The sequence below is a fragment of the Jatropha curcas genome, chromosome 7 (genome assembly GCF_041381405.1).
Source record: "Jatropha curcas cultivar XTBG-Jc1 chromosome 7, XTBG_Jcur_1.0, whole genome shotgun sequence".
In the NCBI taxonomy this organism is placed as follows: domain Eukaryota; kingdom Viridiplantae; phylum Streptophyta; class Magnoliopsida; order Malpighiales; family Euphorbiaceae; genus Jatropha; species Jatropha curcas.
In genome coordinates, this window is record NC_143157.1 from 2,071,240 (window position 1) to 2,091,877 (window position 20,638).

At 35.2% G+C, this 20,638-nt stretch overlaps 1 protein-coding gene across 2 annotated transcripts; it reads left to right on the top strand.

The window, feature by feature from the left end:
* Positions 1-1,944: 1,944 nt before the first annotated feature.
* On the top strand, positions 1,945-12,516 carry LOC105644335 (DEAD-box ATP-dependent RNA helicase 37). 2 transcript variants are annotated; one of them, XM_089723904.1, is made up of 7 exons: positions 1,945-2,160; positions 2,606-3,520; positions 3,610-3,693; positions 7,020-7,262; positions 8,318-8,485; positions 8,665-8,778; positions 11,486-12,516. In XM_089723904.1, exons 2-7 carry the CDS (start codon positions 2,765-2,767, stop codon positions 11,969-11,971), a joined length of 1,851 nt encoding a protein of 616 aa, XP_089580030.1. In that variant the 5' UTR covers positions 1,945-2,160; positions 2,606-2,764; the 3' UTR covers positions 11,972-12,516. The 2 variants fall into 2 exon arrangements, with proteins under 2 accessions (XP_089580030.1, XP_089580029.1); XM_089723903.1 differs by having other exon boundaries at positions 1,945-2,110.
* The last annotated feature ends 8,122 nt before the right edge of the window (positions 12,517-20,638 follow it).

Sequence of the window (20,638 nt, forward strand, 5' to 3'; positions counted from 1 at the left end):
TTTATTTGGAGATAATAGAACATTTCATTTATGTAATCTTTTTTATTAATTAATTAACTTATATAGTCAACTTATATAGTAAGTCATAAAAAGAACTAATAAACATACAAAATTAAAGTAATTTTTTTAATAAAATATAAGGATATAATTATAATTTTTTTAATAAATAATGGTGGAAACGTAAAGGTGAAGGTGTAGTAACTTACTTAGGAAGGTCTTTCTTTTGTGAGAAGCTACATCCCAGCCGCAATTTTTTTTAATTAGTATTATTTTTTAATGTGAGTAACGTTTTTTACATTGAAAGAAAATTGGAAGAATTTAATTTGATTAAGACAACAAAAAAAAAAAAATCACATTTTGATTGAATATGATTTCTAAAAATTATTTTTAAATAAATATATATAGATAGTAAAAAAGAAAAAAATATAATCTTCTTTTCTGTATGGTTGTTGGAAAAAACTGAGGATTTATTTGGCGATAACAGAACATTTCATTTATGTAATCTTTTTTATTAATTAATTAACTTATTTATTTTTTTATTTTAAATTTACAACTTAGAAAAATAGAGAAACAAAATTAGATCCTAACATTATTTTCTCTGTAATTTTCATTTATTGACTTAGCTATATTTTTTTTGACCTATCAACATCAAAATTCATTAAATTACACCATTTTCAGTTAAAGAAAGGGTTAATTTTTGAAATTCAAATTGATAATTTTTTAATATAATTTGTTTCTTGTTATATGTTGAGTTTCGAAAAGAATTCTATTCTTAATAACAATTTTTTATTTTTTATTTTCTTTTTCATTACTAAATTAATTTGTAACTACTATCACTTTAATTTAGTAAGAGATTTATGTCTCTTGCATAAATAGATGACCTCTTGATGATTAAACATCTTTAATTTTCTTAATATTTTTTCTATTATATTCTAAATTTATTTTACTTGAAAGAAAATAGTGTTTATAAAACTAAAAAAAAAACTAGAACAATATATTTTTGTTTTGGATTACTTTTTGGAGTTTCAATTATTTATGTACATGTGTATATATTGCTTTCTTTAATGCACTGGATAAATAATACTGTCACTATAAAGTAATTACCATTATCAATTCAGATCATCTGCTCATTTCTTTTCTTTATCAAGCAGTAAAAAATAATTTATTATTATTTTTCATTATAGTTGTATATAAATATTGATTTGAGATTGAGAGTTGGAGGTTAGAGAATGAATGATGACTTGATTTTCTTTTTAGGCATTTATTAACGTTTTAAAAATATGTATTTATAAATTAGGGACTGAAGGATTAGATCTAAAGATTATGTTGAATTTTATTTTGAGACCACTTCATTATAAATATAATATAATTAAGTACATAAGAAGCAGCATTACAAGTAGCTTGTTCGATTAAATCCAATACAAATTAAGCAACTGTATTTATTTTAATCTAAACATAAACTCATGCTTCAATATTATACAGATAAAAAAATTAAAAGAATACAAATATATAACGAGTACAGTTAACGTGCAAGATACGTTTTAAAAAAAGAATATAATGAATATAGTCAACTTATATCGTACGTCGTAAAAAGATCTAATAAATATACAAAACTAAAGTAATTTTTTTAATAAAATATAAGGATATAATTATAATTTTTTTAATAAATAATGGTGGAAACGTAAAGGTGAAGGTGTAGTAACTTACTTAGGAAGGTCTTTCTTTTGTGAGACGCTACATCCCAGCCGCAATTTTTTTTAATTAGTATTATTTTTTAATGTGAGTAACGTTTTTTACATTGAAAGAAAATTGGAAGAATTTAATTTGATTCCTAGTGGAAAAGATTTTTTTTTTTTTTTTTTTTTTAAAGCACGCAACGCAAGCTAAGGCGAAGCGAAAGGCGTGAAAGAAACAATAAAAATAGGATTCATAAATATTTACATATTGTTAGAGAGAGAATCACACAGACACAACGCGTATATTTCTAGAGAGAGAAAAGATATTTATGTTTTTCTTCTTCCTAAATAAATTCCATTACAAGGCATATACTTAGGGTTTTCTTATTCTTATACCTTCTTCTTCCTCTGGATCTTACTTAGAAGCATCTTCGGTACGTTTCTTCGATTTCTTGGGTTTTTGCCTCTTCTCTTTCTTTGACAGGTTCTCTTTCTCTTTCTGTATGCATGGATAGATAGATTTGCTTTACTTTGCTTGTTCATTATGTTTGTAAGAAAAAATTAAGGTAGATTATGTGTTCTTGGGTTCAGAATTGTTGCATTTCGATTTTGAGTTGGATTGTGTAATTTTGTTTCATTGATTGAGCAGATCAGTTTTGATTTTGCTTTTCTTTGGTCATTGATAAAAAGATATCATCTTTTTTGGTAGGCCTTTTCTAATAGTTGTGGTTGCTTTAGTTCTCTTCCTGTCCTTTTTCTAAAACTAGTGTGATTTATTATTCTGACTGTGGAGCTTCTGTTGAATTTGCTTTTGGCAGGAAAAATAACCCTTGTGTTTCTATTGTTTCTTTTTTCTCTCTATTGTTTTCTTGAGTGCTAGTTGTATGTTTGCAGATCGTGAAATTTGATGGATTTATTTGTTTGGACAGGTTTTGAACAGGCGTTAAATTGAAGTTTAAATTGAAGTTTTGCTATTGAAAAGTGAGATTTCTTAGAGTTTGTTGAGGAATTTGCTTTGACGAGTTGGAAGTAAAATAATTTTTGGATAAGAAATTTTTCCAATTGTAGCTAGGGTTTTGTGAATTGTAATGAGTACACGAACTTCATGGGCTGATTTGGCTGCAAATTCTGCAGCTGAGAACACATCTGCTGGTGCTTCTGCTAATAATGGAAATATAGGCACAACATCAGCAGTCCCTAGCCGAGCCACTTACGTCCCCCCACATCTTCGTAACCGTGCTCCCTCTTCAGACCCACCAGCTGCTCCAGTTTATAGTGGTCCTGCATCAAGTAATGATCGTCAGGGACACAGTGGATCCCGTTGGGGAGGTCCTCGGAATGATTATCGATCTGGGTATGGTGGTGGTGGTAGAGGTGGTGGTTGGGGTGGAAGAAGTGGTGGTTGGGGTGGCAGAGATCGGGAAGTGAACCCATTTGGTGATGATGACGATACAGAGCAGGATTTTAGTGAGCAAGAGAATACTGGTATTAACTTTGATGCATATGAGGATATTCCAGTTGAGACAAGTGGGGAAAATGTGCCTCCACCTGTAAACACCTTTGCAGAGATCGACTTGGGTGAAGCATTAAACCAGAACATTCGCAGGTGCAAGTATGTGAAACCAACACCTGTGCAGCGGCATGCCATCCCAATCTCTCTTTCAGGCAGGGATCTGATGGCATGTGCCCAGACTGGTTCTGGTAAGACTGCTGCTTTCTGTTTCCCAATTATTAGTGGGATTATGAAAATGCAAGGGCAGTGTTCACAGAGACCACTGCGTGGGGCACGCACAGTGTATCCTCTTGCTCTAATTCTTTCTCCAACCAGGGAGCTTTCAATGCAGGTGCATTTTTTTGCTGGCTGTTCATATGATGTGCTCATTTTTAGTCCCACATACTGTGAGTGAGTCATATATTTTCCCAATGATTGCAGATACATGAGGAAGCCAGGAAATTCTCTTATCAAACAGGTGTTAAGGTTGTTGTGGCCTATGGAGGAGCACCAATTAATCAACAGGTTTGTATTATTTTATTTGCCTTTTATTCACCACTAGCTCTTTTCTTTTTTCCCTTTTTTATCATGTTCGGGGTTGTGGTGATTGCATTATCTAGTATTTTATTGATATTGAGTATGTTCTATATTGTTCATTGATTGATGATATTTGATGTTGACATGTTGTCATTTGGCTTTTTTCTTAATATATATTTTTGTGTTGGATGTTTATCGCCCTTATCTTTTGTGAGAGAAAGCAATAGCAACCATTTTGTGCAATTATATTTTGATTAAGAATTTTTTATTGGTTTCTTGTACCATTGCAAATATTCTGATGCATGATGCTGATTTTTTTTTTTTTTTCTGTTTAATAATATGCTATTTAGTGTATCCATCTCTAGTTTTCTCCTTTTCTGACCAAGTTTGGATGCTTGTCTTGATGAATCTCTTTTTTCTTAAGATATGGTTGATGTTATGTGGCTGGGCTTTATTTTCTACTTCTGTGTGTTCTATTGCAAGACTGGAAGTTGAGCAAATTATGTCCCTTTATTATATTTCTATGTCTAAAATTAAAAGATAGCATGTGATGCTGTGTTTTGGTGGTTCTATAGTCAAATTGTTAAGGGTAGGCACCTTATAGGAACACTCTTCATAAATGCAGTTTTTGTGGAGAATGCTCTCTGCAAAATATTCCAGTTACTTTGTGAAAAAGCTGCGTGTCCATGTTGTGGATGGGCCTACTGTGCTGTGGGAGGGTGTGTATTGTGCAGGTTGATTGCATTCGGTTGATCCAAAGAAGTCTTGCTTTGAGGGACATGGTTGGAATCTGACTCTTTAACGAGACATTTTGGACCTGATCAAATGTGTTGTTATCATTATATAAAAATTTAATAATTGGATTGTGTACAATATCTTTATGCTAGATAAAGAATCTAGTTTGTCAATCTGATTTGACGTTTAGGCCATTCTGGCAGTATTTGTTCTTTATGAGTGTTTTCTGAAATCTAAAGTTACTGGTTTTTGGATAATGGATAACTTGGGGTTGGAAAATTTACCAGTGTGATGAACACTTTCTCAAGAAGCCTCAGATGTTTCCATCATTGTGATATCTATTCTTTTGCAATAACAAATAGAAGCCTCAATTATTTGAAAGGTAAAGAGTTATCCTTTGTTAATCTGAATGAGGGCGGGGTTACAATTTTTTTTTTTTGAGGCTCATAACAGAAATTGCAAACCAAACGGAACCTTTTGTCTAATGAGAAACATTTCTTTTATTCTTATTTTTTTCTTTTGCTATGTCAAGCAGGCGAAAATTGTGTTCAAGCTTGAAAGCAGACTTGAACTTAGGTTTGTGGTACAACTTTCAATTCACTTATCATTCTAGTAGGCATGGCATATTTTCTGTCTGGGAGAGGCTGACCCTATTTTTGAATTATTGGGGGCTGAATAGTGTGTGTACATGAGTATTCTAAAGAATTCTTGGTTGGAGTCCCATCTTTGTTATTATTGCAAGGGAAAATTAATATTTATTCTTTCTTTTCTGTTATTGTTTGGCATGCCAACATTTTGTCAAGGCAATGTACTGATGGAACCGGGGGTCAACCCTTTTTGTTTTTGTTTCTTCTTTTAAAGTCCTAGTCTACTTGACCCCTACTAGTCGACTTCAACTTAGTTTAAAATTTGTGAATCTAACATCCTGGCATTTGTATTTGAACTTGTACCCAAATCAAATTAATACAGATCAGATGTATAATATCAAAATGGACAATCTTTTTAGTACCACTACATTGTGATGCAGCCTCTGTATCTGAGTGCTTATCTGTGCCAATTAATCTATTTGTGAGCTCTGGATTATCTTTTGTGGAGCTCGAGCCCATAGTTAAGAGTTACATCGTTTTTAATTTGAGGTTTTCTTGTTTTTTTTCCCCTTTTGTTATATTGGCATTTGTTACATTTAACATGGCCAAACATGTAAGAGAGCAGATTTTTAACTTTTATAATATCCTGCAGAATGGATTCTATTGTATTTGATTCTAGTTTACAGTTTCTAAGGGGTTTGTGGGTTTAGATTCTTTCCAGAACAAGTTGGTCTTTTTCTATGTGTTAGAATCTCTGTTTGAAATTTATAGTTGTTATGGGCCTCGTTATGCTCTGAAGGCTTTTCACAGTTACATATGAAATTTAGCTTTCTTTTTTCTTTTTAATACTTTTTGAGTGCCATTTGTTTCGTCGAACGCATTTCTAGGTATTTTACAGTGTTTGAGGCACTAAGGAAAGTTGCCTGATAACAAATGTTTTCCTAGTCAAAGGGAAAATTGCGCCTTTGTCAAGGAAAATAACCTCATGTGTTCAAAAAGAAAGTAATCGTACGGGAAGTACGTAGGCTTGTACCCATTCAAGTACTGAAAAACCACTGATCATCTCCTAATATCACTTCCCGAAGTATTGTTTTCTCCGAGATGCATCTATAAATAGGAAAAGGTGGAATTTTCATTGGTCCAATCTTTCAAAAAGGCGTAGTTCCTGAAAGAGAAGAACATTTTCCAATGCTAGAAAATAGTTTGTTGCTGATTTTGCAGTCAAGAAGAAAATGTAACTTTTTCAAAATGTTTTTTTCTATTTTTTTATAGAACCTTCAAGCAAACGAAGCCTTGGCAATGATTTATCAAGGTTGTTTTGTATTCTGAAGTAATGAGTATCTGGTATGATGGTAGTGTCTTCTTGATTCTCCCTCTATTTTGTTCATAGTTATTCTATTTAGTCCAGCTGCTATAGTGCTGTAATAACTTTTCACAGCCTTGAACAGCCATCCATTTTTGTTTTTAGTATTACATGTTACTCCAGTTTATATCTGCAAATCTTAAACATTAATAAGATTCCCTGGACTTTTCCCTTGACTTCAGCAGTTAACCATATGTTTAGGAAGCCAAATTCTCTTGGCTATTGAAATATTGTATTTTCCGTTGATACTTTACCTTCTGACTAGCAAGCTTCATTATTTTCCTACAAGATCGAACCCCAATGATCTTTGAGGCTTTTGTTGAATGCCAGTTCATCAAATCCATTGTCTGTTCATCATATGATTATTCCTGATGGCTTGCTTATTTTTTTATAAATAAACTATAACTTCTAAAGGTTGTAAGTGTGCTGTTTGTTGCTTGTATTAGTTCTTTTGTTAAACTATTCCCTCCCTTCTGTCTCTAAGGGTCAGCTTGGAGAAGCCTCGTTTTATTTCCTGTTTGTATTAGAAATTGAATGTAAATCTTGAGCACGTAATTCTATCTAGTGTTACTGTGTTTGCAGTTGATAAATATAATCTATTTTTTAATGGATGAAATTTCTCTGATCAGTTGCGGGAACTGGAGAGAGGTGTTGATATTCTTGTGGCAACTCCAGGAAGACTGGTAGATTTGCTGGAGAGAGCTAGAGTTTCATTACAGATGGTCAAGTATTTGGCCCTAGATGAGGCAGATAGGATGCTGGATATGGGTTTTGAGCCACAAATAAGAAAAATTGTGGAACAAAATGACATGCCTCGACCAGGTGCTAGACAGACAATGCTTTTCAGTGCTACCTTTCCAAAAGAGATACAGGTTGGTTTTCCTTTTGGTTAAATTTAGTAGAGCTATTATGTTCTTTTTCCAGCAATTTTGCTTTTTTCATAGAAGAAAATAAAGAACATAAATAGAAAATGTTTCTTGCTGATGCTAATGCTCTTAATTGTGTAAGAAGCCCATAGTAATTAAAGGCGAAAGGTGAACTAAGGCACAAAGGGCTGCTGGAGCCTAGGTGCTAGCCTCCAAGAGAAGGCGCGTGCCTGAGTGAAGTGAGGCACAAAAAAAAAAAAAGAGGATAAAATACATAAATCTAAAAAATATATTTTATGATATCAATGAAAAAAAAAAAAAAGTAGAAAGCATGGAGAGAAACACACATAAATCAGAAAAAAAACAACATGACAAGTTTTATTTTAAGATATTAAAATTAAGACAGAAAAGAGTATAATAAAAAAAATGAAAAAAAAGAAAAGAAATAGAAAGTAAATGTAGGAGGAAAAATTGAAAGAGGTGAGTGCTAGATGAAGGAATGGAGGTTGGATCACAAAGCACATCACCAGTTTTTGTGTTACATTTTATTTCTTTTATATTTATTTATTTTGTGTAAGTTGATGTTGGCTAGATAGCTTTATAATGGGAAAAAAAAAAAAAAACCCCTAGGTGACTTGTTCTGGAAAACAGAAAATAGAAAGGCACGCCTTTCTCGAGCCTTAGGCGCAAAAAAGGCGCACGCCTCTACCTAGAGGCGATAGCCTGAGTGAAGTCGCCTGCCTCAGGACCGTTGAGGCTCAATCCCTTGAGCCTTAAGTAAGGCGCACTTCGCCTTAAGTAAGGCGCACTTCAGGCGCGCCTTTAATAACTATGAAGAAGCCTCTAACTTTTTGTTTAATCTCTTGGCATTGTCAATTTGCTAGTTGATAAGTAATTACTGATTTCTATGGGATCGCCAAATTTATGTGAATGTACGAGTCAAAAAAGTTGCTTAACTTGTGGTCAGAGAGAGTTTGGTCTAAGTTGCTTAGATCATCCGCAAGGAATGATTCTTCAAATTTCATCCATCTGATACCTTCCTCCATCTTCTTGTCATGCAGAGGCTAGCTTCTGATTTTTTGTTTAATTATATCTTTTTGGCTGTCGGACGAGTGGGCTCAAGTACAGATTTGATTGTTCAAAGAGTTGAATTTGTTCACGAGTCTGACAAAAGAAGTCACCTCATGGACCTTCTTCATGCACAGAGGGCAAACGGTGTCCAAGGCAAGGTAATACTGGAGAAAGAAACTTTTGCCATTTTTATTTGCATGCATTTCTTTCCTTCCCTGCATGCAAACCTCGCCTTGAATCTGGTGGATGGTTTGAGTGGCTAGTAACATTACTTTCTTGTTATTGAATCTTAATTATAATCTTTAAAAGTTGCTTTTTTTTTTGATAATTTTTTCAGCAAGCTTTAACTTTAGTTTTTGTGGAGACAAAGAAGGGTGCTGATTCGCTTGAACATTGGTTGTGCATTAATGGGTTCCCTGCCACCAGCATACATGGTGATAGAACACAACAGGTATTTTTCTTCATAGCAGTTGGAACATTTTTATACATGGGATCACTATATTTTCTGCCTCTGAGATTTTTTTTTTTTTCCGTTGAATTTGTTTTTTTTTTTTTTTTTTTTTTTGCTGGGAGAACAGCAGTAGTGGGTCGAGATCGAGAGAGAGAGAGAGAGAGAGATAGAAGGGGGGGGGGGGGGAGAACAGCATTAGTGTGTATATGTCCAATTTGCTCAAAAAAAAAAAAAAAAATCAATCAATATAGCGCCTCTGCATTGCAAAGTCATCTGTTAATTTGTTTTTTTTTTTTTCTTTCATGAAAAAAGTGCTTCGCTCTCTTGATTGCCATTCTGAATTTCTACTTTTCAGATGTCATATCTGAATATCTAGTTATTGACCATTAATTCAGACTTAAAATTTTCAATTATTCGGATTCACATTGCTTTGTGAATTGATGATTGGAGGAGACAACCACCTGCTTCTGAGTCCATAGATTGGTCATCTGTTGGCATTTGTTTCTTTATTTTAATCTCTAAATGCATCCACTGATTTGGGGGTCAGATCTGGATTTAACCCATCCTCTGCTTCTGTTCCTTGTTCTGTTTGCTTATATCTTGACTTAACAAGGTCTGTTGGGTTGTGAGAGCGGATCGGTTGAGTTGGATTCACTTGTATTCAAATTCTTGCAATGTGATATGCTAAATTGATCGTAAGGTGCCAAAACTTGTAAACCAGAATAATGTGGCTTGGATATGGAGACAGAAGGTCCATAAGCTCGTGTATATGATAGGACTGAATGTTGTATTCCCCTTGCTGTTCACTGAACAAGAAAAATCAATAGCATATTTCTTTTTATTTTTTAGATCTTGATAGATGATTCGCTCGAGACTTGCAAATGAGGCCTAAATACTGAAAAAGCTTAAAAAGAACTTCTGCCGAGTTTTTCTCATGGGCAAATTTGTCATTTTATCAACAAATGTTGGTAGGAGTGTGACAACTTTTGGAAGTTTAGAAAAACTTAGATTAATTTGGAAATGCAAATGCTCACCTAACTGTACACATGTTTACTAGCATTTCTTTATTGCTGTACTCAGCCTAGGACAAGCTTGCAAGAAGGCTCAAGTTTTATGCCCAAAAAATTGAGTTCTGGTCTAACTCGGCCCAATTTGTCATAAAACCTAATGCGATGGGAACTTTTTAGGAGTTAAAGTTTGTGTATGTGCTTTGGCGCTGAAGCATTGAAAATTTTTAAATTTTCTTACCAGTATCAATTATAACAGTTTCTTTTGTTATAAATTAGATAATACATGCTCTAAGACTAGTGTCAAATGAATTTTGTCTAACCTTGAGGCATATATAAACACCCCATGCACATTCATAAAATACGAAAAGGTAATGTGCAAGGGGGACAGAGAGGTCATCAATATATATGTAGTCCTTTTCCAAAATTTCCTTTTTTTTTTTTTTTTTGAAATTGTCAAATATCATTATGATTCACTATGTCATGCTAGTCAATATTTTTATTTTATGTTTTAGCACATGTGCTGTTCTGGCAGGTGCATTATCCAAGTTTCCATAATTAATAAATATAAAAAACAAACGAGTATCATCTTACTTGGACCAAAATTGTTTTAGATTTCTTTCTTGGTGCTAATTAACACTTGTGATGGTGCATACACACATACACACACGAGATTGGGGCAGTAACTTCATCATTTGGGCATCTTTATGACTTGTCATTTGATAGTGTGCTGATTGACATCAGTTATAATGCAATGCTTCTCTTATACATTCTCATGTGCTTAATGTTGTGCTCTTTACCAGTTGTCAGCACTTTTTAATTTGAAAAGTTAAAAGGGCGTTTCTATGTAATGCTCCATCTAAGTTGGGTAACTATAGGAGATGGAATTTGAAGTCTTGGGTATTAACATATCCATGTGCTGTTGGTGCTTTTGAGACTTGAAAATGTGCCCCATCATTACTTGGAAACACGTCGAGAGATGCCCTGGTGTTAAATGTGGGACCTTGCCTCTGCACCACTTGGGTTTAATTCCTGGCCTCTCTAGTTTGCTAATCGCTATACTTATCAGCCAAAGATTTGCAGGAATCAATCATGCTGCTGCAATATGTGATTATTAAAATGAAAAAAGAATAGAGCTGCCCCTCTTGGTTGTGAACCCTAGACTGCTATCTAGCAATGCATGGTCACTATGAAGCATTTTAAACTAATTTGTTATAATTAACTTTAAAAAGACGTGTAAATCATATGAAATATTATCGTTCGGACACACTGATCACTCTAGTGTATGAGCATCCTAAAATTTGTACTGCATAATTTCATAATTCAAATGCAGCAGTAAGGATTGAGCACACTGAAGTGATAATAGATGAGAAAGGGAGTGATAGACCTAAGGTGGCATGGAGGAAAGTAGTGCATAAGGACTTAGCTTGGCCCTACATCTTTCTGAAGATGTAGTCCTAAACTGGGTGTAATTTAGGAAATTGATCCATATAGGTGATCTCAACTAGTTTGGGATCAAGGCTTAGTTTGGTTTGGTTTTGTTTGAATTATTGTAAAAGGGGTACCATTATGTCACCGTTCCCTGTATCTAAAATGCTGAGAATTGGATAATGATGGCTAAATGTTGTAGGTTGATTCTCTGTTGTTGCTCATCACAGCTCACTATGGTGTTTTCACAAGTTTGTTTCTAAATCTTGCAGGAAAGGGAACAGGCATTGCGATCATTTAGAAGTGGTAACACCCCAATCTTGGTAGCAACTGATGTTGCAGCACGTGGACTTGATATTCCTCATGTTGCACATGTGGTCAACTTTGATCTCCCAAATGATATTGATGATTATGTCCACCGTATTGGACGGACAGGACGAGCTGGAAAAACTGGTCTTGCTACTGCCTTCTTCAATGAGGGTAATTCATCATTGGCAAGAGCGCTAGCTGATTTAATGCAAGAATCAAATCAAGAAGTACCTGCCTGGCTCTCTCGTTATGCAGCCCGATCCTCTTATGGAGGAGGAAGGAATCGTCGCTCGGGAGGAGGCAGGTTTGGTGGTCGTGACTTCCGAAGAGATTCTTCATTCAGTAGGGGCAACTCAGATTATTATGGTGGTGGAAACACCAGCAGTGGATATGGGGCTTCTGGTGGATATGGAGGATATGGTTCAGGGGTCACAAGTGCGTGGGATTAATGGAAGAACATCTTAAATGGTTTAGAATACTTGGTGCTTAGTGTCGTGGACTGTCTCTTTTACAATACTGGAGTATTCATGTTATTTTGTTTTTTGGTTTTTGTTGTCTTTTAGTTAGTTGTCTTAGCCATCTTTGTTACCATACTCTTAGAAGTGGCTATCATTGAGAGGGGGATGTAAGTTTGGGTGGGGCTGCAGGAATAGAGGTGTACAATGTTGTTAGGTTTTGGTGAGAAAGTTCTAACAAATTAGGAATTAATTCATGCTCGCTCTTCTTTTTTATCCGTTTTTGTTCTTTTTAGTGCAACTTTATTCGGTGTTGTTGGGTTGTGGAATATGTAGCAGGAGAGCGTAGAGTTTCAAATCCGCTGTATCCATGTTAATCTCTAGGCATGTTCTTTTCAACCCAGTTTGTCGGGGGTATATTGTCGAGGCATCTTGTCCTGCCATATCTCTGGCTTATCTTCTTCCCCTTTGAAAGGAGCTTTTAAGGCTTTTGTAATATTTCAGTGGACAATGAAATAAAACACAAAGCTGTTTTGAAAGTGAATGTTTTGCTATACGTTAACCCTTATTCTTATGTTGCTTGTGATTTAGTTGCTTCAAGTTCCACTTACCTGGGTACTCTTATGGGAGTATCGATCATGTTTAGTATTTAATTTTACTATTTTTGCATTTCAAGTTTTGTAAATTGTCCTGTCAACATAGATTATTGACGTTTAGACATTGTATAGAAGGACTTTGTTGGAGCTTGAAGTGATTTACTTTGGTAGCATACTTTGGGATTTTGGACAAATTGTTTAAAATGCTTTATTTGGTGGTAAAAAGTTTATAGGTTGCTCGAATAGACTAGGTTTTGATTTCCACTCTTTTTCATGATTATGTTTAAGAAATATTGATTGCATTTGGTGAGCCTTAATGAAATGCGTGGAAACTATAAATTTCTCTTTGAAAAATATTAGAAGAAATTTCAGGTTATCAAGTGAAAGAGCTAATAAAACTAAGATTATGAAATGCAACGTAACGTAATTGAATATGTAATGCTATGTAATGACACGTAATGCAATGAAAATGCATTAACAATCCATTGGTTATGTAACTAAAATTTATGAAATGTGACTGTCATTCGATCTTGTGTTTATTTGTAATTATGTGAGTAATTACCACATCACTATTAATAATCACGCCATCACCACCACAATTACTCTTCCACCACCGCCTCAACTACCACTCTTCTACCATCACCAGCACTCGACCATCATCACCTCAACTGTCATTCTTCTACCATCACCAGCACTCGACTATCATTGCAAGCATCGTTTCACTCTATCACCAACTATTAGCTTAAACTTTTAAGTTAGATATGCGTGTTTCTCATAATGTAAGACTATATTTGATAGGTGAAATAAAATGAAATAAATAAGAGAATGAGAATAGGAAAATGAATTCTTATTTCTATTTTTAATATGCAACATGCAATAAAATTATATTTTATTCTTTTATTTTGTTATAATAGTTAAGAATCATTAAAAAGATCATATACTCATAATTTTATATTGTAATTTAATTTATTCAATAAAAATATATGAAATTATGTGTAAAAAAAATATTTTTCAATAACTTAACTTTTATATTGTTACCTTTTTTTTTTTTTGCTTATTTTCTTTTAATTTTTTTACTCAAAAGGATTTTTTTTGTATTAATAATGATGCGATGGTGGTGTAGTGGTGGTTGAGATGATGGTGGAGTGTGGTGGTAGTGGTGATAGTAAACGGTTGAGGTTGAGTTTGATTAAGGTTTAACTTTTGAGAGATTTTAATGGAATGACAATTACATATGTTGTTAGATGGAATTATTACATTATTTAAATGGAATAATCGAATTCAAACCAAATTAATTCTATTTGGATCAATTATTTTATCATTTGGTTTCGAATTTGAATATTATAAAACTATATTCAGATAAATTGCAATCAAGTTAATTTGATTTGGTTCAGTTTGGTTAATCAAATGCTTACCCTGTATATATATGTGTGTGTGTGTGAAAGCTGAAACAAAGAGAAATTTAGACAGCGTTCTCTTTGTGCAGTATTCTACTTTTCTTTTTTTAAGAAAATTTTAAGTTTTTTTCTTTTTTTTTTTTTTATTTTGATTGACCAATTTGCTTATTTTTAATTAGTGATAAGTTTTGAATTTAACCTAATCTACCCATCTAATCTAATCCATATTTCAACCGTACAACTAGATTTTCATGAGTTCTTTGTATTCTGGTTTTGCTACGAGGTATTTACTCTGTTTTATCTTCTGCTTTTGCAATTTAATATTTCATTAACATCTGCATTTGCAATTTAATATATTTTTTTTTTTTTACTTTCATGAGTTCTTTATTTTATTATCTTCTGCTTTTACAATGTAATATTTTTGTTTTATTATTTGTTGCTCTTTCAATTTTGGTTTCATTTCACTGATCACAAATCTTGGTCCTCAAAATTTGATTATCGTGAGACATTAAGACAAGAAGGGAGGAGGCAATTAAAGCTGCTCAAGATGAGGTCATATATAGTATAAAAGCTTACAGTATACGACCAACAAACATCAAGGCAATGAGGAAGATGAAGATAAAGAAGACAAGAAACTCACTAGTTGCATCTTTACTCAATTTATTTTAATATATATTTTTGCACTATATAATTATTTTCAATATAAAAAATATATCAGTATGTTAATTAAAATTCAGTTCTCCATTTATTTATATTTTTTTAATTGATAAATTTATTTTCTAGAATTTATTTTTATCCATTAGAGTTAAATATTGTCTGTTGATTAATCTATATATTTTATTTATTAAATTATTTTTTTAATTTATTTAATATTAATAAAAAATAATTAGGTAAGTGTTAGTATTTAAGTATAAGTCTAATTACATATCTATTTACGATCTATAATAACATATTATTAAATAACTAGATAATTATTAATTCTTTTTTATATCTAATTATAAATCTATCCGAATTCTATATCTATAAAAATAAAAATTATTCGTTCATTCATTTATCTATATATTTTAATTGATTAATTTAATTTTTAAAATTTATTTAATGTTAATAGAAAACAACTAAAACAATTTGCTGAACAAATCATCCCTAGCAGGACCTTTGTATTATCATTGTTTGTTTTCTGTAAAATCAATGTAAAACATGAATTTATAATTTGCAATAAAAAATTTCAATATTTGATAATATACAATAATAAAATATATAAAAGAATAATATAAAAAGATATTAGATTCCTAAATAAACTCTAATTAACATATGAACTAGGATTTATACTATTCTTATCCAACTATAATTATCTCTTTATCAATCTATATATTCTCAATTATGCCTAGAAGGGACGAATTCTGAATTCTAAAACCCTCAATTTATGAGAACTTAACAATTGGTGTGGTGAGCATGAAACACACCTTCAATCCCCAATAATCCCAACCTTTTCCCCCCTGAATACCATTACTAACAGGTAGGTCGAACCCCATAATCTGGAGGGTTAGGATGACAACCATACTGAAGCGGCTGGACAGGCCGTGATGCCTCCTCCACAGACAATCGACCCTCATGTGGTGGCTGCCTAGCTCAAGCATACTCGCAGTTCACCACAGTGCTAAAGCGTCTTCTCAAAACCTCCCATCCATGTGGCGAACTAATGCCCCCAAGTGAACCAACGAATCTAAGCCACAAGGAACACAGTGTGCCTCTACCATCACCTAAGCGACAAAGCCACCCAGCATCTGAACAACTCCATGAGGCAGGATCAGAGGCGAACCTCAATATAGCCGCTCCCTATAGTCTAGAATTGAGCCACACATGACCAATTATGGATAATGTTAATCTCCGAAACGTTGTCAAAGAACTGGTCAGGGAGTGCAAAGAAATAGGAGAAGCGGGAGACTACGGTCTTAGGGAGGACTCTCTATTGTTGACCAATATCCTGGGTGTAGCTTTCCCTCCAAAGTTCAAGATTCCAAACTTCCAACCCTATGACGGATCCACCAATCCCCGAAGTCATCTGGCAACTTTTTGAACCATGATGTACCTCCAGACTAATCCTGAAGATCTCATGTGCAAGGTCTTCTCTGTAACATCCTCTTGAGTTGAGTCGGGTTGAACCAAACCTGGTTGGGGTAGAATGGATGATAAGTGGACTTATTTGCATGGAAAGTTTAGGACTTGTTTGCCTCCAAACATATAGCTTGGGTAGTAAGTTGTAGCCTTTGTATACTTGAGGTACCAATTAGAGAGTTTACACAGCCAAATCACTTCTTCTAGAGTCTACCCGTTCCTATCATTTTCACTTTCCTATTTTCACGTTTTTCATTTTCTTCTTACGTTTCCCTTCCATTTCCTTGCACTTTTCATGCAAGTTACGCAGTAAGTCCACTCCAAGTAAGTAGAATTCCTTGAAGTTATATGTTATTCACTCTTTAATTGAGTTATATTGGAGATGAGTTATGAGAATTCTTGTGTATAGGAGAAGAAAGTTCAAAGGTAGCAGAAAAGAGAAGCTATAACAGAGCCCCAGCTTTGTGGCAAGACAGGTTTGATATCTCTTGTTATTTCCCATGTTCTTTGCATGAAAAATTGTGTGGAGTGTTGCTCATGAGATCATATGTTGCTTATTGTGGCGTGAGAGGATTGAAAATGATGTGAAAACAAGGGATGGAATGAGTTTATGAACCAGAGTTTGCTTGAAATTTTACTAGCAACTTCATCTTGATTTTGACCTCAGTAAATGATGGAACTAGGAATTGTCATAGAAGAGTTATTTGTTCCTCTATGTGTTATCTTTACGTGGGCTTTTGAATCACTCAATTTGAAGTTGTATATTGAGAGTTATGGCCAAAAGAACACAGACTGCACAATCTGGAAACACGTCGCGCGCCCGCGCGGTCTGGAAAGCAAGTCGCGCTCGCGACTTTCACATGCGCGGTCACGACTTTGGCCAAAAACTCTCTGACTCTCAAATGGCACATCTCGCGCTCGCGACTTTCACATGCGCGGTCGCGACTTTGGCCAAAAACTCTCTGACTCTCAAATGGCACATCTCGCGCTCGCGACTTTCACATGCGCGGTCGCGACTTTGGCCAAAAACTCTCTGACTCTCAAATGGCACATCTCGCGCTCGCGACTTTCACATGCGCGGTCGCGACTTCGGCCAGAAGCTCTCTGACTCTCAGTTTGCGCATTTCGCGCTCGCGAACTCCACAAGCGCGCTCGCGACTTCATCTCGCGCTCGCGACTTGTGCTGCGCGGTCGCGACTTGAGCCAGAAACCTCTCTGACTCTCGATTGCACTTCTCGCGCTCGCGAGGTTTGAAGACGCGCTCGCGACTTCTCCCTGGGAAGCATCTCGCGCTCGCGACTTTTCCCTGCGCGCTCGCGACTTGTGTTTTCATGCATTTTGGACTTCATTTTCTATACAATTACATTCCTTTGCTCAACATGCATGCATCCAATCATTGTAAAACAAAAATATAATATAAGAACATGGATTAAAACAACATGTAAGCATTTATATGGTGTGAAATCAAATCAATATGATGAACTATGACGTTGTGAAACCATTTATGTGCTATTGTGTTACATTGTTGACATGCTAATCTTAAGCTCCATTGAGGTTAGGTAGAAACCATGTAGATAAGGCTATGTCGCGACATAGAATAGCAGATCTGCGCCCCATACAGTTTGAAACTCCGGCTACAGGCCGTTGAGTGGATATGATTAAACCGTGCGGTGCAAATCCGGTTAGGGGCACCAAAACGGACATTATTGGCATAGGCGAATCCGGTTCGGGGCCTATAGCATACAGTTTCACCCAGTTTCATACAGTTTATCTTATCACTTCGGTTTCACTATAACCTTATGGAGCCATACAGATATTTTAACTTGCTAATGCATGAATCAGACAGTAAAATAAACAGTAAGAAAGATCATCAAGGTGAAATGAAAGCCGTATGTTATGTGTGATTATATGTACTTACATAATTCTTTCTGCATATATGTGTGCTTAATTATGTCTTTCTATATTGAGATATCCACTGGGCTTGTATAGCTCAGCGAGTTACATGTTTAACTCGCAGGTTTTTTTTTGAGACTGGTCTAGAGAGCGTCAGCTTACAACTGCAGCAGTTCATCTGTTGAAGACACAGTCTTCAGGGTAGCTACTCATTTTGATGTGTATCTTTTTATTTTCCTTTCATGGCATGTACAGGGCACACAGTTGGGCCCATTTCATTTTGTAAACTAGTATCATGTTATGTATATATTCATTACATTATTAATGTAAACAACTTCTGTATAATAAACTAGTCAGTAACTATTATGACATCAGCATGTCAGAACATTTAGTCAACCAGTTTGTAACGTCTCGACTCGGTTCATTCGGGTTATCGGGTGGACCGGGAAGGGGTGTTACATTCTCAATCACACTTAAGGGGGCATCCCAAGAATGGTATCAGGCTCTCAAAATAGGATCTGTGACATCCTACTGAAGCGAGTCGTTGCCGAGTCGGGCCGAACTAGAATCCGGTTCGAGCCATTTAACTCCAGAGTGGGGTAGAATGGGATGTAACTTAAATAAGTAAGAGAAGTGGACTTACTTGCATAAAACAAAAAGATTAAAGTATAAGGAGTAAGACTTACTTGCACTAAAATATTAAGTTGAGGTATTAAAATGTAACATGTAGAAAATGTAGGTATTATTTGGTAATTGTACCATACAATTAAAGAGATAGTTGGGAAGTATACGAGACTTCCATTTCAGTTTGCTTTCTTCATCTTCATCTTCAACGTCTTCTTCATCTTCATCTTCATCTTCCTCTTTATCTCCTTTATCTTTCTCTTCATCTCCTTCCTTTCTCCATCAATTTTCATGTGATTTAAACACTAAATTCAACCTAGAACTCTATCCAAGTAAGTAGCTTTTCTTAAAGTTCATACTTTTGTGATATTTTAGATGATTGATAAGAGTTATTATGTATAGGAGAGGGGAGCTCAAAGTAGGAGGAAAAGGAAGCTAAGAAGAAGCTTTAAAGCTCTTTTGGTTGAAGCGAGTCACACGCCTCCAGAGCAGTGGAGGGTGAGGCTCCAGTAGCAACAGGTCAAGAGGTGCTGTTAAAGCAACTTGCAGATACGTTTAGACAGATTGCAGGGGTGATACCTCAGGCATCAGTAGTAGTAGACAGAGAAAGAAAGTCCCCACTAGAAAAGCTTAGAAAATATGGTGCAAAAGAATTCAGAGCTAGCAAGGATGACAATCCAGAAACAGCTGAGTATTGGTTAGATGGTACTTTAAGAGTCCTGGAGCAATTACAGTGTACACCAGAGGACAAGTTGATTTGTGCCACGTCATTACTGATAGAGGAGGCATACACATGGTGGACTACTGTTCAACAGAGAGTACCAGCAGAGCAGCGTACCTGGCAATTCTTTTTGGATGAATTCAAGAAAAAGTTCATCACAAAGGCTTACCTTGATGCGAGAAGGAAGGAATTCCTATACCTTAGACAGAACAGAATGTCAGTTGCAGAATATGAAAGAGAATTCACCAGACTCAGCAGGTATGGTGACCGAATAGTGGCTACAGAGGTAGAGAGATGTAAAAAGTTTCAGGAGGGCCTGAACGATGAGATTCAGATGGGAGTGGTAGCTTCCAGAGTTAGAGAGTTCTCAGCTTTGGTAGAGTCAGCTCAAGAGATAGAGCGAATTCAGGCCAGTCAGCGTACCAGACGCCAGCGGTCTCAGCAGAAGAGAGATCAGACTCAGAGTGCACCCAGTACATACCAGTCGGAGAGCAAGAGATTCAGAGGTGCTAGTACTTCAGTTGGTCCTAGGCGTCCCTTTAGCCAAGGCACATCTAGAGGTGCTAACATGCCAGCGGTATCAGTCGTGGCTAGTTCTGCCGGTGGTAGTTGAGGGTCAGGCACAGGAACTAGTGGAGGCACCGGTAGAGGTACATGGTCAGATGGTTATACTTTTCCTCCTTGTGAGCATTGTGGCAGACGACATGGTGGAGATTGTTGGATGGTGACTGGTAGATGCATGATATGCGGAGCATCAGACCATCAGAAGAAGGACTGTCCTAAAAGGGCAGAAGCTCCTACACAGTTCAACGTCTTGTTCATCTTCCTCTTTATCTCCTTCATCTTTCTCTTCATCTCCTTCCTTTCTCCATTAATTTTCATGTGATTTAAACACTAAATTCAACCTAGAACTCTATCCAAGTAAGTAGCTTTTCTTAAAGTTCATACTTTTGTGATATTTTAGATGATTTATAAGAGTTATTATGTATAGGAGAGGGGAGCTCAAAGTAGGAGGAAAAGGAAGCTAAGAAGAAGCTTTAAAGCTGTTTTGGTTGAAGGTTTGATATCTCTTTTAGTTTTTCACATTTTCTTGCATGAATACTTGTGTAGTGTGTTGATAATGAAAACATATATTACTGAATGTTGAATTAGAGGTCTGTAAATGGTGATAATGCATGGGATGAATTGAATGAATGAAATAAATATTGAATTCATACTGAACCAAGTTTGTTCGACCACTGACCAGTAACTTCACCCTGATTTTGACTCTGTTTAACGATGGAATTAGGAAGTGGTATACAAGAGTTTTTTGTTC

Excerpts from the sequence above, each read along its gene's own strand:
- LOC105644335 (XM_089723904.1), top strand. The coding sequence starts at position 2,765 with ATGAGTACACGAACTTCATGGGCTGATTTGGCTGCAAATTCTGCAGCT. Across the intron at positions 3,521-3,609 it reads CCAGGGAGCTTTCAATGCAG|ATACATGAGGAAGCCAGGAA; the intron begins GTGCATTTTTTT and ends CAATGATTGCAG. Across the intron at positions 8,779-11,485 it reads ATGGTGATAGAACACAACAG|GAAAGGGAACAGGCATTGCG; the intron begins GTATTTTTCTTC and ends TAAATCTTGCAG.